At 38.0% G+C, this 18,133-nt stretch overlaps 1 protein-coding gene across 3 annotated transcripts in view; it reads right to left on the reverse strand.

The window, feature by feature from the left end:
* Positions 1-18,133, reverse strand: part of KIDINS220 (kinase D interacting substrate 220) — a 71,958-nt gene that overhangs the window by 13,489 nt on the left and 40,336 nt on the right. For 2 of the 3 annotated variants that reach the window (XM_082757700.1, XM_082757699.1), the window contains exons 23-26: positions 7,847-8,025; positions 6,572-6,798; positions 1,661-1,771; positions 732-788 (exon numbers count right to left, since the gene is read on the reverse strand). In XM_082757700.1, coding sequence (XP_082613826.1) covers positions 732-788; positions 1,661-1,771; positions 6,572-6,798; positions 7,847-8,025 — 574 coding nt within the window. The remainder of the gene's footprint in view (positions 1-731; positions 789-1,660; positions 1,772-6,571; positions 6,799-7,846; positions 8,026-18,133) is intronic. The other variant, XM_082757701.1, reaches the window with a different exon arrangement.

Consider the following 18,133-nt stretch of genomic DNA (forward strand, 5'->3'; position numbering starts at 1 on the left):
CTTGAATATCTCCAGAGAAGGAGACCCCACAGCCTCCCTGGGCAGCCTGTCCCAGCGCTCCGTCACCCTCACCGTGAAGAAGTTCTTCCGCATGTTGGTGCGGAACTGCCTGGGCTCCATTTTGTGGCCATTGCCCCTTGTCCTGTCCCCACAAACCACTGAGAAGAGGTTGGTCAAGTCCCTCTGTCTCCCACACCTCAAGTATTTATACACATTGAGGAGATCCCCTCTCTGTCTTCTCCAGGCTGAACAGACCCAGGTCTCTCAGCCTCTCCTCATAGTGAAGATATGAGGATATGAAGATATGAAGATACTGGGCCTCTCCTCCAGGCCCCGTATCATCTTTGTGGCCCTCCACTGGACAACAGCTTTATGCCACCAGCTGAAGTAGGGCTCAGGTGACAGAGCTGACTGAAACAAGAAGCACACAGCTAGAATCTAAGTCACAACTGACCAAGTCCATTCTCCGGTCTGTTTAGCTACCACAATACTCACGAGAGCTACTGAGAAAGGTAAGGGAAAAACTACAGGGAAAAATGTACTACATCTTAGAAGTGAAATATTAGCTCTTAAATTCATTCACGAACTACATTAGTTTTCAACTACTCTATTTGCCCACCAAAGCCACTGATGCAGTGTTAGTGAACTGCAGTTAAGATTAATGCAGACTCATTACTGCTGAAAAAGCAATGAGATGCTAAAATTTCCACACCACATGACTACTCGTTTACCATTGAGGGGTCTGTGGGTGAAGCAAGCCCCTCATCAGCATCCTCCTTGATAACATCCTAACAACAACAAAATATTACGGTTTGGGTAAAATAATCAAGGGCTAAACGAAAAATATGAAGTAAACAATGAATGAGAATGATCTCATAACAGTACAGAAACGACACACACATTTGTTTTTCATTAGTGATTAAAGAAAAGATTTCAAAACCTTTTGATAGTTTTGCTCAACGTATCAATATCCTAAAATTAGAGCAATTGACAAGTGAGGTTTTTACTGACTTTTTTTAAAGCTTTCTTTAGTTCTTAATTCCATTTGAACAACCATCTGTCAGTAAAATAAATACCGTTAATAGGAATTTATTCTATAGGAAGCTAGAAAAGTCTGTTCATTCTTCCCTTTCAATGGATAAAGCTGAATTATACTTACTTATAAAATCATGCTGTATCTAATGCACACTTAAGATTAAATGTATTTTGTTCCACTTGAATATTTAAAACTTTGCTTTTAACTTTGGCCTTCCAATTTGTAACATTCTTTACAACATCAAGGGACGTCTTTTGCCTTCTTCAGATATCACAGAATTCGTATTAGTAAATTTGAATATAAATTTACCAGCAGCATTCTTTTTCTTACAACATGCTGTATCAATTTATTATAGCACAGTTGACATGTTTATTGACATATTTTCCTGCCAATACTACAGGTCTTGATACCTGGATGTCAGAATTAGTTTTTACCTTTAAGTAATTTGTAAAGTTAAAACAAAATACATTTTAAATTGCACATTAATAACACCTTTGCTTATACTATTTATAAGATAGAGCTTGCAGTTGTCTAACACCCAATCATCATTAGTAACCTTCATTCGCATTACCCACTATATTTATTGTTTAGGTTAGTATTTGAATTATCCTTCAAAATACTTACTAGGCCATTGTTCTGATCTCTGGACAAACTCGTTTTTAGTGGTGGACGTGAGATGAGATGAGAACTGCCAGGGTAATACCTTGGCATGTAAAGATATGGGGCAAAGAATGGCTATGGAAAAAAAAAAATAAAAATGTAACAAAAAAGGGACAAACAATTACACAAATCAAAATGTAATAATAAAATAAAACTTATTTCAACAAAGCACATCCTGTAGTTGAGTTTAACTAAGTGAAAAGAGCAATTATTAACAGCTTTCTTTACTTTTTGCATTTAATAGAAATCAGTCAAAAGCACTGGAGAGAGTTTTCCAAAACCCCTCAGCAACTGACCCCCCTCTATTCCCTTCAATGGCAGTGGGTGCTCTGGCATGGGCTGCTGGAAGAACAGAACTGGACACTAACATCTGATTTGAAAATGTGAAAAGGATTTACACTTAGGATATTTTCACTAATCTCTGAGCTACTGAAATCGAAATTAGATTCTCAGTGAAATTCAGAATGTTTCACAGGACAAAATAATTATACACAAAAAATTGGATATGTAAAAGCATCACTAGAGCTTCCCCTGCTTATGATAATCAATCTGGAGTGTTGTTTTTTTTTTTTTTTTTTTCTTCTTCTACATATAATAGACTTTAACATTATAGCAGAAAATATTTAGGCTTTGTTTAGTTAGGAATATGCCTGTGTGTGTTGTTCAATACAAATACCATTTTAAAGTAAAATGTTAATTATCATAAAACAAGTATCAGAAATATTTTTAAAAAACAGAAACATTTTGTTTCCCACAAATACAACCTAACTCTAATCACACTTCTTGTAACCAGGTACCTTTTTATCCCTTTTTACTAACAAACTTCAAGAAAACATACACTATCCAAGTTTTAACAGTGTATCAGTGTAAGGGGTCCAAATGAGGACTCAGGCTATAAATAAAGTCACTTCTAAGAGATACAGGGATCTCAAAACTACAAACACACCTCCTTTTGAATAAAGCACTCCAATCCTTGAAGTGCTGAAATTAATTGTATGAACACGTTTCCTGAAATCCACTCGCTACCCACTGGCATGTGATAAAAATACGTGTGCATTTGAGAATTTGGTAATGCATTTAAGAAGTGCTTCCCTAATATTGTTAAAATTTTGTTATCTGTGAATTTGACCTAGGTTTTGAAATAAAGACCTTAATTTCCTTATCAATTTTCAGTGGAAAAAAAGAATCTTCAAACTTGAGGATAAGCAGAATTATAGAGCCTATAATTGGAAGGCCCGTCTGGATGCCTAGCTGGGCAGCCTGCTCTAGGGAACCTATATTGCTATTCATTCATTGCCCAGTTCCTTAAAAAGTTTTCAAAATATATTTTCATACATAACATTTTAAAATTGTATTATCCAGCTATTTAACAACAAAAAAACACATAGTATTTTGTTTGTGTTTCTGCACATGACAAGATTCTGAGTAGTCTACTAGACCAAATTCACTGTAGTCTAAATAATTTTATGACTTGATGGCCAATCTACGAGGGAGGAGTAAAATATACTGAAGTATTCCACTTTGGATTTATCAATAAGGACAAAAAACAAACAAGCAAAGAATTCTGCGTTCAGAAGCAGCTGTAAACGAATGGAATTCCTGTGTACAACAGTTAGATGGCATATGCTACAACTCTGAATAATTATGACAAAATACAAACTGTTCCCTGTTCTTAGCTGCAAGAGGTAGGCTTTGGACTCACCTGTATACAATTACCACAAAAATTTCTTCCAGCATACAAAGTTAAGATGATATGCATTGTAATCATTAGTCTAACTGTGGGAATGTGTTTTTGTGTGATTTTTAGTTTTACTTGGATAGGTAAGAGAAACAGTATCTAGGCTTTGCCATACATTTACTGGCTGGTACAGAGTGATTCAGAAAATACAGATTTAAATTTATTTCACTTTCATAAGGCACATTCTATGGTATGTCGTGGAAATAAAATCATTTTCAAAAAAAGTTTATGTTACTTCTTAAATAATTAAATGCCTCAGTTTTCCATTAACAGCTTAAACCACGTGGAAAACCCACAAGGCATGAGAGGCTTAATTATTATACTGCATCCAAGTGCCTAGCTCTCACAGCAAAGACAATCCTCTGAAACATCGTCAGCACCTGCTTGTTGGTTGCGAGTCATCAAGCTACAAAGCAATGAAAAAAAAATTTCCAATAAGGCAATTACACCATCATTTTTTCACAATTTCTATTTATGCTTTGTGCCCACTTCAGCTGCTTCACTGCTTCCAAACTGTGGAATCAATTCTCCAATATAAGCCTAAACTCTGCAGTCTCAAAGTATGATAATACAGATATCATGAAAATGTGAGATAAGTATAAATCCATGTTGGGCATTAACCACTGCAGAGCTGTTCTCCAAGTCTGCACACAGCCTATGAAGCATAAGCCTGGCCAAGATACCAAAGAACTTGCCGCTGTTCTGAAAAAAATAAAATAAAATTCACCCATAAAGTCTAGATCCTGCTCAGGAAAATCCTGATTAGACCTGCCTACTGCTCTGACCTCTCCCACAGGAATTAGGATGTCAACAATGGTTTATGAAAGCAGCAATTTTGGGAAGCTGAACTTGAGTCCAACTTGTGGCCAGGGAGCAAGACAGTAACCTGCACACCTCGATCACAGTCCAGTACTGAGAGCCAGAGGGCCAAGTTGAAGAGCTGCTGAACTGGACTGTAATCCTTCCTTTACAGCTATGCACACAGAGAAAGGGGCTTTACACCAAGAACAAGGAGATTATGTGACAGGACATTCAAGAACCGTAACACAAGAACATCTGAAGAAAAAAGCAGAAACATACATAATAATAGTAATAATAAAAAGTATTTCCTGAAAATAAGCAACCTGAGCTTCTCCCAAGAGTTCAATGTTTATTTTTTTCTCCCTAAGGATAAATGATTGCTTACAGACAACTAGACAGGAACCATTTGCTGTTCAGAAAAAAGGCAATGCATCTATACCAAGAACTTAAGAGCACTTTGCCATAAAATTCAGCCATTTCCAGAGCAGTATTTGACTCCATTGTGTTTTGGCATACAAGTACCCAAGACCTCTCTTAGACACTTCTACTATACTACTGGGGAGAGCCAATTCTTCTATTACTGTTGTTTTATTAAATACTATTCTTACAAAAACCTGAGAAGTGAAATGCTATTTAAAATCCTGAAGAAACTGACTTTTACTTTAAGTTTTCTACTATTATAAAGTTCTCCTCATTTATCTCAGTATACAGCACTCATGACAGCGTAACTCCATAGAAGAAAGTAATAAATGTGTTTGTGTCAATATTTGAAAGTGTGAACCACTAAAAATGATTATATCCTGGAAGAACAGTATAAAAACCCAGAGACAGGCCAAAACAGAAACATTTTAGTCTTAAGTAGGCAGAAAGGTAAAAAAATAAATAAATAAATAAACATACCTTTAAGTCCATATATGCACATAATAAAAATGAACACGTAAACTGCTTGTAAGAACAGCTATGACTCTCTAATAATTGGTTTTGTAGTGATTATTAGAGGCATAAAAACACACAAGTTTCAGTTGTGTATTACCACACACTGTTAACCTTGTCATGTACAGTAACACAGACAAAAACAGGACTTCCAATTAAATGCTCACTTTAAGAAAGCCGAGTTACTATCAAGAGGAAGATTCATGTGATAAGCATTGATCAGTACTGGACTACTTCAAAGAATGTGTCGCCGTAAGTTATTTTCAACAAAACAGCATATATGCTCAATATAGTATTAAAATAAGAATAATTTTAGAACAGATAAAAGGTTCTGTGCTACACGTACCCTTTTCTGCCTTACTAACACTGATTTAGGTAACGTTTTTTTTCCAGATTATTAGCTTGAACATAACCTACTATCAGTGTTTGTTAAAGCTAAGGGCATTTCTTATATATAGAAGCAAGCCATGAATTACATCAGCTTTCTGATTTTCTTTTTCCCTGATAGCATTACAAAAAAGAAGAAAAAAAAAAAAAAACAAAAATACTGAATACATTCCACAAAAATAGAAAGCAACGAATTGTGGAATGTGCTCAGAGTTTAAACAACTATAAACAAAATCACCCTAAATAGATCAGTACTACAAATTTTAATACAAAACACAACTAAAAAAGTATTCTTATTAGCTGTTGTCTCATCTAATAAGCAGATATATACCTCAGCAACTTGGAACAATGTTTAAAATAGCTCATCTTACATTGTTTAGATTGAATCCCACTATAACTACATTGTTTATATTAAATCCTACAATACAGTGAAGTATTGCAACTTTCAAGTGAGCTGTGCACAGGACTATGTTTTCTAATGCCCACAAAGAACTAAAAAAAATGTATGGTTTATGTAATTTATTTTAATTCTTTTAAACTAGTGCAACTTTGGTTACAGGAAAAGATCCCAAAATAAGAGACAAAGGGAAGGCAGATGTCTAGATATATTCTTGTGATGTAGTTCCTCACATGAGTTTCTGTATGTTTTAACTTGTCACCAAGAAAAAGCCAGAATCTCTTCTAAATACTGTAAGCAAGTATAGGACTGCACAGTTCACTACTCACGAAGTAATAAATAAATAAATATCTACAGCATCCTACCGAGTCATGTCTAAAAACAATTTGACCTTTTTTCCCCTTGCGTATTTTGTTTTTCTAATGCAATTTAATTTACCACATTTCTCAATGATCCTACAATGACTGAATATTACTGTGAAGTTTACCAACTTTGGGGCTTTCGAACAAAACTCCATTTCCAAATATAATTTGCATGGTCTTTTAAATATTTTAGAGACTACATCTGCAATATTACCAGATGAAATGAAAAGAAAGCGAGTTGGTTCTCAATTATTTACCCGATTGTAGAACGGATGCTGAGGTCCTGTCATACCACTATAGTAACTGCTATGAGGCTGGGGTGATAAAACTCCGCTGTTGAAGGGTCCGTTGAACGAGGTTGTAGAAGAGCAGGCTGATGAAGGCTGGCTGAACAGAGATGTTGCTCTGGCAGGTGCCTCATGTAGAGGCAATGTGGGATAAGGAAGTCCTCCTATATTCATTTGATCCCTTGCAGCACGAACATCTGAAATAGAAAAAGGAATGAGATTTAGCTTGAAATATTTGAAAAAGTTCTGATTTGTTTGCGAATTGTGTCCAGGTCTGGGCCCCCTGCTACAGTAGAGATGTGGACAATCCGGAAGGAGTCTGAGGCCAGAAGGCTACCAAGATGATGAAAGGACTGGAGTACCTCTCCTTTGAGGAGAGGCTGAGAGCTGGGACTGCTCTGCCCAGAGAAGAGGAAGCTCAGGGGGGATCTTATCCATATCTATCAATACCTGAAGGGAGTATGCAAAGAGGACAGAGCCAGACTTTCAGTGGAGCCCAGTGCCAAGACAAGAGGCAATGGTCACAAACTGGAACACAGGATGTTCTGTTTGAACACCAGGAAACACTTCTTTACTATGCAGGCAATAGAGCATTGGCACAGAAACCATACCTGAATTCAGATCCCACTTAGGATACTGTCATACCAAGAATTCATAAGGATCCTGCTTTAAAGATCTAGTTTTCTCTAAAACTTTGGCATCTCTAAACAAGTGGACATGTTAGGATGCCTTAGCCTTACTCCAGACCCAACAGCAATCCCTAAGCAGTGCCATACTGTAGGTCACAGCAGTTCACTTCAGCAGCAAGTAGTCACTGAACAGAGCATTTCTGCATACCAGCACATACCTCGATCTGATTTCATTTTTGAGACTGCAAGCTGGTTAACAGTAACTCGTGAAACAGATAGCGTATAACTAATGATACTTGCTCTAGGAATAGTTTTTCTACTAATATTGTGTAATACAAAGACAGCGTGTGCTGTTTTTCCATGACTGCTAAAGCTATCTTTGACTACCACTAGCACCTTGCCCCTTTTAAAGAGATGCTTTGGTCTTGTATGATTTGGCCTTTACAGAAAACCTATAGTGAAACTGAACAGCTTGGTTCTGAAGTCAAGGTCAGATGACAGGAAGGTCTGATCTGATGAACAACTCAGTATTCTCTGTAATATGCAAAGCAGTTCCACCTAAAATAAAAAGAAATGATGAAACTGTCACTTTCCGTTTATTTGAACGCATACTAACCTGCAATGATTTCTCGTAGCTTGGGGTCTAAGTTGACAGTACATGGCAAAAATGTTCTTACATCACGTGCTACAAGAACAGGTGTTCGGGAAGATAAAAATACTTCAAAGTTCCTTATATCTCCATCAATTTCAAGCAGAGGTTCAACATCTTTAGTCGTTGGGATATTCTTTGAAATTCTGGTTGAAAAAATATAGATAAGTAATAAACAAACCACATTGGAGTCTGACTTTCATAGTGAAATGCTATAGAAAAAAGACTGTTCCGTACAGTTGCAACTGTTCTCCTGTTTGCTGGAAAATTAAAAGAATCCATAAAAACCTGCACTGTCTTCAGAAAGAACAGTTTAACATTTTCTATTATGAAAAAAAAATATCAAATTTTTAAGTAGTCTGATCTAACTGCAAGGTTCAGAGAAATCTCAGAGAAGCCATACAGAAGACTAAAATCAGATCAGGAATTTATAGATCAGTAAAATCAAATCCAAAGTAAGGGCAAGTTAGCATGTGTCAGCATTAACCTCAAACATTTATTCAAACTAATAAATAAATTAGGAATTCCATAGTTAAAATTCTAACTTTTAAACTAATATCTCTTTCAACAGGAAGGGTCAGGCATCTTAGACGTTAATCAGAACCCAACAGTGAATGATTTCATAGTAGAAGAGAGGAAAAGAGAGTACCTGCTTTTAAATTATTCACCTTCTTAAAAAGGCAAGAAGTCACATGTATACAGTAACAGAGGAGAACAACAAAATAGTCAGACGTGATCAATATGATGGACTCTTGATGTATTACAATTACTGTCAAGGAATGGAGGTGGGGTTATGTTTTTTTTTTTTTTTTGTAAGCACTAATATAAAGGACAGTTTTATGGAGAAGCAAGGATAGGTTTTTAATTTTTCTTTCTTTTTAGGCCAACACAACACAACAATTCTGAACGAAGTCTATCATCAGCTGAATTATTGTATTTCACATTTTGTTAGCTTTTTAAAAACAAAGATCTTCTTTCAACTTTATTTTAGGTCCCCTATAAAGGGTACTACTTTATGTACCGTGGGATTATTCCAGAAATAACAATGGCAGATTTACACAGAATATTTAGTATTAAGAGAAATAAAGGAACTGAGGATCAGTGCTAGATGTTTGAAGTAAGTACAACTCTTTTACATGAAAAATGTATTTTAATCGTGTGCTAATCCCTCACTCTAATCTTTTAGCATAGTACAAGACTGTACTAAAAGTAAAATTAACGCATTCCTGTCAATTTTACTAGGTATTAAAGAAAACACCTAGTCTGAATGGACCACGTACCATACATGGTCCTACAAATAACTTTATTCATGATGATATTACATACTTTTACATTGGAGAAGTAACCAAGTATAAAAGCAGGTGTAGTCTATTCTAACAAAAGTCCTGATCCTGCAAATCATTATGAGCTGCACTTCAGATAGCACTGAGATTATTCACATTCAAGGTGTGTAAGGCTTCAAGGGCTCCAGCCCTAGGAGAACAGAAGGTGAAGTTTCTGTAGAAAGAGAAACTTGAGACTCAGAAGTAGGTTACAATTTCAAAGAATAGGAACAGTTCATGTTCCATTAGCATTTTTAAAAAAGAAATAAATATCTAACAGGAGTTAAATGATCTTCACAGCAATGAATGAATGGTCAAAAGACAAAAATTTAAGAACATGGGCAGTATCAAGGTAAAACTTGTATACTCATTCTGAGAACTGTCTATTTTACATTAATATCTAGCTGCTACCTTAGGATTTTCCATTTTGCCTTATATCAAAACTATAATTAAACTATAAACATTTTAAATCAAACAACATACATCTTAAAAACTGGAACATTAACACGCATTCCAGTTATTCATATTTACTTTGAGTACTCTAGGCAAGAATTCTCATTTTGCCAGTTTTAAACAAAGTCAGTTTTTAAGGCAGGGACCGAAGAGTTAAAGAGTGGCCTAGTTCAACACTTAAATCCAGAAAATAGAATGCCGAAAAAGAATGTGACACAGATTTAAATAAAACACACAGCTGATGAATCACATGAAACAAATTAGCTGAATTTTAATGCCAGCTCTACTTAAGGCTGAATGTGAACAGTGTTCTGACTACGATGAACAAAGCCACTGTTCAGAAGCCAATAGCCCACTGCTGGTGTACAGATTGAAGTCTCTATTCTAACCCCCTGAGCTCAACGGCTTAAGCTATGTCTTTGCAAGAAATATTTATGTAAATGATAATCTTTTGGCAAAAAGCCACCAAAATCATATGTGCCTGCACTTCTCAGATGAAGAAAAAAAAAAAAAAAAGGCTAGCAGGTAAAGAACTTTAAGGGTTGCTTTTGCTAGAATATAAGCACACAGATCTAAAACTTAAGCACTATGAACACCTTATTCTCCTTTTGGGGATAGATTTTCCTGAAGCAAAAAAAATTACTCTTAAAATCAGAAACATCAAAAGAAGTATCAGTGTTGCTGAGTGTCTGCTTCCATGAGAAACTACTTGAAATTACAAGAAATGGGACTAAAACAGAACATCACATTGACAGAAGTAAAACTTAACACCTCATTCCGTTATGCCTCACATGATCTTTCCATAGGTAGTTAAAATCAAAAACTTTTCAGTATGGATTAAGTTATACTGCAATAACAATGGGTTATTTCTTGATTTTTTTTTCCCTCAAATAAAATGATTTATTATAAATATGCATAGATAAATCATCTCCCATTCAAAAGACTGTGAATTTGCTCTGCTTTCTAGTTCTGGTTCATCTTACGTTTCCGTGACTGACTTGGAAGATCACCACCATGGTCCAACAGCACCGAATGTTACCAGCACAATCTACAGGAAGATGCTAGGCTGCCAGGCTGTACGTGACACAGCCTCCCTTTCACCATCTGCTGCTGGAGGTGGTTGCCACCCCAGGATGTGACCCTGCACCACCAAGCTAGTTGGTGGTCAAAAGGCAGAAGGATTGAGCAGCCTAAGAGTCATGGAATCATAGAATAATTACAGTTGGAAAAGAACTCCAAGATCATCTGGTCCAACTGTTCCTATACTCCCAATGTCACCACTAAACCATGTCCCTAAGCACCACGTCCAGCCTTTCCTTGAACACCCCCAGGGACAGTGACTCCACCACCTCCCTGGGCAACCCCTTCCAATGCCTGACTGCTCCTTCTGAGAAGAAATGTCTCCTCATTTCCAACCTGAACCTCCCCTGGCACAACTTGAGGCCATTCCCTCTAGTCCTATCACTGGTTACCTGTGAGCAGAGGCCGACCCCCAGCTCCCCACACCTTCCTTTCAGGTAGCTGCAGAGAGCAATGAGGTCTGCCCTGAGCCTCCTCTTCTCCAGACCAAACACCCCCAGTTCCCTCAGCCGCTCCTCACAGGACGTGTGTTCCCAGCCCCTCACCACCTTTGTAGCCCTTCTCTGAACACATTCCAGGGCCTCCATGTCCTCCTTGTACTTGTTGATGCTGAAGGCCATGCTGTGCCCACATTCCCTGTTCGGCTGGCTGTGCCAAGCCCCCAGGTATGCCAACAGGCTCCATCCATCACCTCTTCTCCCCCTGCCAGGGGTTTCACTGCCTGAGCTCCAGGCCAGCTCGGATACAGTGCAACTGGGTAAGCTGGGACCTGGCTGCTGCAATTAAAGCTGTGGGAAGCCTCACTGGGTGCTACCCCTGCCTGGGTCAAGAACTGCCTTCAAGTTCAAGCCTCTGCCTTTGGTCCTGACCGGAGCAACGTCTATTTATCTTGGTCATCTTGACCTTGACTTACTGAGTTCTTCCTGGCTTGATCTAATACATACCTTGTGGCTACAGACCTGCCTGGTGATCACTGGACTGTTGCTGTCCCTGGTCACAGTAAGGGAACACACGCTTTTCCTCCTGTTTGGGTACCACAAGACTGCACCCCTTGCCCGTGAGGACAACATCCTGCCTGAAGGTGAATACAAAGGCATCCTACAAGTTCCTCTTCACACACCTGAACATTTCTCAGCTTTTTACGGCAGCAAGTAACCAGGCAAATAAGAGTCATTTAACTTTTGCACTCCATAAAAAGCAACGCACCTAATTAATTAAAAATATTAAGCGGCAGAGAAACAGAAGGCACAAGCAAGAAGGCATGTCATGTTTTATTTATTATGTGCCTTTTAAGTTTTTCTCTCAACACAGTTTAAGACAAAGCTTAAAACAATGAAATTATTTCTCTTTCAAAATGACACAGACATTTTTTCCCCTATAGGTCTGATGCTAAGAATAAACCTTGAAGATTTGGATCACTCTGGAATGCAAGATAAAAATTTTATGGTTAACAACCTGATAATTAGATATCTGATCTCTTAATATCTAATAAACTGATACTACAAATATAATGCTTTGCTCTGAAGAAGTTATTTATCCTATTCTTCTCAGATCTGCTCAGAAAAGCGATGGTATCTGCTATCACAGGGGTGTATTTCTTCTGGACTAAAAGCTCTCACACAAAACACTCCATAACATCTACAGTACTAACATTGTATTAAGAATAGAGCTGCAAGTATTTTTTTTCTAACTGCAACAGATAGTTTGGTCGTTGAAAGAGAACATTTGTTCACATACACACTTGTGTAAGAACAGGAATAAAAAAAAAAGTCATCATGCACTCAACACTAAAAGGGAATCAATGCTTTATTTTAATAAAGGCAGAAAAGCTTTAAGTTCGACACAGCTATCGAGACAAAAATTATAAACCCCTCAGTGCATATTAAGTAGTACAGAGACTTCACTGAACAGATGCAATAGCTATTTAAAAACTCCTATTACCATAGGTATTCAGGAAAGCTTTCTTTGCAAAACTAAGTAACCCATCCAAGTAACAGCAGATGAAGCACCTCTTCTAAGCGCTCTGGTTTTGATCACTTGAGAAAGAAAAAGCATTTTGATCCTTATAAGGCTGATATTTATTGATCTGTTAATCTGCCATACTCAATATCATGCTCCACCACTGAGCCATATTACAAAGGTCTGATTTTAATTCAACTTTCCACAATATTTCTTTATCTTTAAAGTGTTAATACAGCTACAAAAGCCTGAATTCATTCACAACTTCACAGTGCTTATTTGAATTAAAGACAAAAGATTATTTTTTTAAATCAATATATTTATTACACATAAAAGCAGCAAAATGGAGTAGCAAAGAAGAATTCAAGACTGCTCAAAACTGCTCTGTAAACAAAAAAAGCAGTTATGTCTCACGGAGAAGTCCCACCAGATCATTCACACGAGTGAAATATGAGGATACTGCTTTCAGCATTTGCTCCTAAGAAAATCAGTTACAAAGCTACTTTATGGCTTTATGCAGGGATGCTTTCTTGCAATACCTTCAAGCTGTAAGACTTAAGCATTTCATCAAGTATTTGCAAGTGCTATAGGATTAGAAATTGCCATGGGTCATCCTAGCCTCCAGTACAGGATTCTTCTCTGGGGCTACATCATAGCATACAGTTTAACTTCAGAACTGGGCAAAAGAACATTCAGTCAGTCCTCTTCCAGAAGCCCAGAGCAAATACCTCACTCACAGAAGCACAAGTTCCACTTCTCAGAGAAAAAAGGAGACCAACCTACGAATCTGTTCCAAATACCATCCAAAATTGGAAGACAAAAAGGTACAATCACTATGCTACACAAACTTCAATAGGTTAATAACATTCAAGTTAACTAGGACCAAAGACATTTTACTTCCATCATGCAGCCTTTGGATTACCTGAGCTGTTCCAGGTATTGTCCTTCTGAAGCAGCTTCCTATCACAGAACTGACCTACTGATAAGGGCCACTAGCTGTGTATAGCTAAAGGATGCATTTACAGCTTATCATCTTACCCCACAATGCTTTCCCATACTATTGAGTTTTTGAATAAATATTCTCACTTTGACAAGTATGTTCAGCAGGCACAAAGCAATATTATTTCCAATTTTATTTCCCAACTTCAACTCCCCCCAAATTATACAAGCCTCATGAATTAAACCATTTATTGTGTTGCTAAAATTAAGGCTTCTGTGTCCTGCCCTAAATTAGTATCACTCTGTAGAGTTTACAGGGATTGGAAATACACATAAGTCTTTTGTTTGTTTTATTTTGTTGGGAGAGAGATATGTCATTACTGCACACTAAAACTATTCTGTAAGCATTTAAAGAATTATTTGGAAATTAATTCAGAATAATAAGCAAAAATATAGGCTGGGTGTAGAATGGACAGCAGCCCTGAGAAGGACCTGGGCATGTTGGTTGATGAGAACCTCAACATAAGCTGGCAATGCGCCCTTGCAGCCAAGAAAGCCAACTGTACCCTGGGCTACATCAAAAAAAGCCTGGCCAGCAGGTTAAGGAAGATGTTTCTCCCCCTCTACTCTGCTGTCATGAGACCCCACCTGGAGTACTGTTTTCAGCTCTTGGCCCTCAGCACAAGAAGGATATGGGCATACTAAAGTGAGTCCAGAGAAGGGTCATGAGGATGATCAGGATGCTGGCTGGAGCACCTCTCCTGTGAAGCCAGGCTGAGGGAGTTGGGGTTGTTCAGCCTGGCGAAGAGAAGGCTCCAGGGAGACCTTACAGTGGCCTTCCACTACCTAAAGGGAGCTACAGGAAAGCTGGGGAGGGACTCTTTGCCAGGGAGTGGAGTGATAGGACAAGGAGTAATAGGGCTTTGGGCAACTTGGTCAAGTGGAAAGTGTTCCTGCCCATGGCAGAGGTGGAATTAGATGATCTTTAAAGTACCTTACAACTCAAACCGTTCTATGATTCCATTACAAAAGGTAACAATAAAAGGTAAAAGAGCTTTGGAGAACTCCCTGTCTTGTTCTGATCAGCTTTTCCTCCACTCCTTTTCTCTCCCTATCATCTTTTCATCTGAACTCCCTGCTTACTTGTCATGCCCTCTGGTACTCTTTACTTCTGTTATGTCATGCCTCACACAGGTCTGTTTAGGATACAGCCTAGGAAATGATGATCTAGTACTCAGCTGGTATGTTTTCTATTAATATTGAGACCACACTATTAGCATAATGAGAAACACGGCTACGTGCCCTACATAATAAGTATGGGACAATACAAGGAAACTAAGAAAAAAATCAAAATGCAGGTTAAATATTTAGAAGTAATGCCACGCTGTGAGGTCTACAAGAATAAAGAATTATCTCCTTAAAAGAAGTGATTTATTTAAATCTGGCCTGGGCAAATGATTATTGCCCAGAACATTAAGGGCAGAGCGATGAACGTGGCACCTTTGGTTTCTGTAATCACTGAAGAGCTACACTTCTGAAATTAATACATCAATAGATTTTAGAGAAGTTGCAAATCCCTCAAAAGTTAATTTTGCCCTTTTTATTAAAGGTATTTAAACAGTGTCAAAACTGGAATTAACATAATAACCTTCTAGAAAAGTTACATTTCAAGTGATCTTGCTCATTTTTAATTGCTAGAAATTTGCAGAAAACATCTAGCATACTTTTTAGAAGAATAATTTAGTAGATACTTGTCTAAAGCACTGTAATGGAAAAGTAGACAGATAAAGCTTATCTTCAGTTTTTATTTTACTCCGTTTCTTACTTATGTATATTAACAAAAAAACTCAAATGATTTAGACAAAAGCTTTTAGCTCAACACATAATTGCAACAAAATTACAATAATTGTACCAATTAAAATAATCCTGAATGAACAGTTTGTCATCTTAATGTTCCAATGGTTTACAGAAGGATCTACTTAATTAGCTGAAATTGCTTTCCAATGTTAGTATCAAATGTCATTTGTTAAAAGTTGAACGATTTCGAAAATAATTTAACAAAGCAATTTTACAAAACACCAAGAACCAACATTTTCTTTTCAGCTGAATAAAGCAAGCAGATGTGTCATCAAATTGCTATAAAAATAAATGAGCCTTTATATGTGGAAAAATAAATTTTACTACTAGTGCTACTGAATACTATTTTCTTTTTTTTTTTTTTGGTTTTGTTTTTAATGATATGAAATTATTTTATTAAAGAAATTGATTTCATTTATGTCTTGGTGGTATTTTTAGTATACTGTAAACACATTTCCTTGAATTAAAATAGTAAACAAAGTACCAATATTCAAATACAGGTAAAAGAGCAATGCTTTAACCCAAGTCACTTCCTGATTTAGTTCACACGGGCTTATCATACAAAAGATTTGAACTTATCAGTAAAATATGGCACCCATGAAACCACCCGATAGAACTGCAAATCCACAATAATCAACCGTTGTTAAATTTGCTTCTAAATTAGCCTTTACCAATTTAACCTGGGGAGGGGAAAAAGAAGATGAGTTGTCCAGTAACTGTCTAGTACCAAGAGCGTAAGTTCTCCTCTGGTTGCCATTAGTAGAGGTAACTGTTTCTATGGCTACTTCCAAAAAGGGGTAACTTCAATAAAAATAGATGGGAAAAAAAAGGCAAGCAAAATCTTACACCCATACTGAAACTGGAAAGACAGTATGTAGAACTGAAGAAGTCAAGAAATGCCAATACTTTCCATGACTTATGTATCAGTCGGTGAAGATGTCTTCTACAAATTATTCCTTAGAATGGTACAACAGTTGTAAAACCATTAAAAAAAAGCAGTGAGCAAGCTATGGCTGGCTTAGATCCTTTAGTCCTGCAGACAAAAAGAATCCTGAATGAAGTAAAGCTATTATGTTACTCTTCTAAATTTGGTGTGTTCTGCTTTGGCACGTTGATTTGCCATCCACCATAGGCAGGCATGCCTATGTATGTGCAAACACTGCAGAGGTTAAATTCAGCCAGACTGATTTATGAATTTTATGTTAAGTTTAAAATAATGGCAACTTACAGCACTGAGGAAAGCACAACCATTTTCTCATCCTGGAAGACATATCTCATTTTTCAAACTCAAAGACTTCAGATTCTTGCTTTCCATAGTTTTCTTTAGCTTCCAAGAAGCGTGTTTTCAAGGAAATTAAGTAAAGGGTGGAGCTCCTAATCTGAACAGATGGTTTGTGAGAGTTTCTTCTATCTTGAGCCAAGCTATCATGTTCTAATATTCTGAACGTAACGAGTGTAAGAATAGGCATGTCACAGAAATTCAGGGACCAGCTACAACTTGCCAACATCCTCACAAAGCTTAGTACCTCGGTTTCAGCAAAGCCTGGGAGAAGAGTGACAGTTAAGATGTCCCTCATGACAACCCCCATGACAAGCGGAGCAAGATCAAAACCAGTCGGTAGGAAAGGCTTGAGCAGAAGGTTGCGTGAATACCTCAATTCTGTGTCATTAAACAAAATGTAAGTACATTTCTGGGGCGCAATAACCCCAAGCAGAGCTACAGACTGGGAGAGGAATGGTTGGAAAGCTGCCAGGCAGAGAAGGACCTGGGAGTGATGGTGGACAGTCGGCTGAATATGAGCCAGCGGTGTGCTCAGGTGGCCAAGAAAGCCAACGGCATCCTGGCTTGTATCAGGAACAGTGTGACCAGCAGGTCTAGGGAGGTGATCGTCCCCCTGTACTCAGCTCTGGTGAGGCCGCACCTCGAGTACTGTGTTCAGTTTTGGGCCCCTCGCTACAAGAAGGACATCGAGGTGCTTGAGCGGGTGCAGAGAAGGGCGACGAAGCTGGTGAGGGGCCTGGAGAACAAGTCCTACGAGGAGCGGCTGAGGGAGCTGGGCTTGTTCAGCCTGGAGAAGAGGAGGCTCAGGGGCGACCTTATCGCTCTCTATAGGTACCTCAAGGGAGGCTGTAGCGAGGTGGGGGTTGGCCTGTTCTCCCACGTGCCTGGTGACAGGACGAGGGGGAATGGGTTTAAGTTAGCCAGGGGAGTTTTAGGCTAGATGTTAGGAAGAACTTCTTCACTGAAAGGGTTGTGAGGCACTGGAACAGGCTGCCCAGGGAAGTGGTGGAGTCACCATCCCTGGAAGTCTTCAAAAGACGTTTAGATGTAGAGCTTAGGGATATGGTTTAGTGGAGGGCTGTTAGCGTTAGGTTGGAGGTTGGACTCGATGACCTTGAGGTCTCTTCCAACCTAGAAATTCTGTGATTCTGTGATACAGTTCTGGGGACAAGGACGCTTCTTCAAGCACTAACACTGTGAGTCATGGTCTCCCTTAGGACATCCTCCCTAGACACCAGTTTTCAGTTTTATTTCTTACTGTTTCACCATGTAATGGCTAGAATTATATTCAGAAAGATAAGTCACCTAGAGCCCATCTGCATGAGAAAGAGGAAAATACCACGGATCTATCAAATTTTTGAG

The sequence above is a fragment of the Aythya marila genome, assembly GCF_965140915.1.
Source record: "Aythya marila genome assembly, chromosome: 3".
In the NCBI taxonomy this organism is placed as follows: domain Eukaryota; kingdom Metazoa; phylum Chordata; class Aves; order Anseriformes; family Anatidae; genus Aythya; species Aythya marila.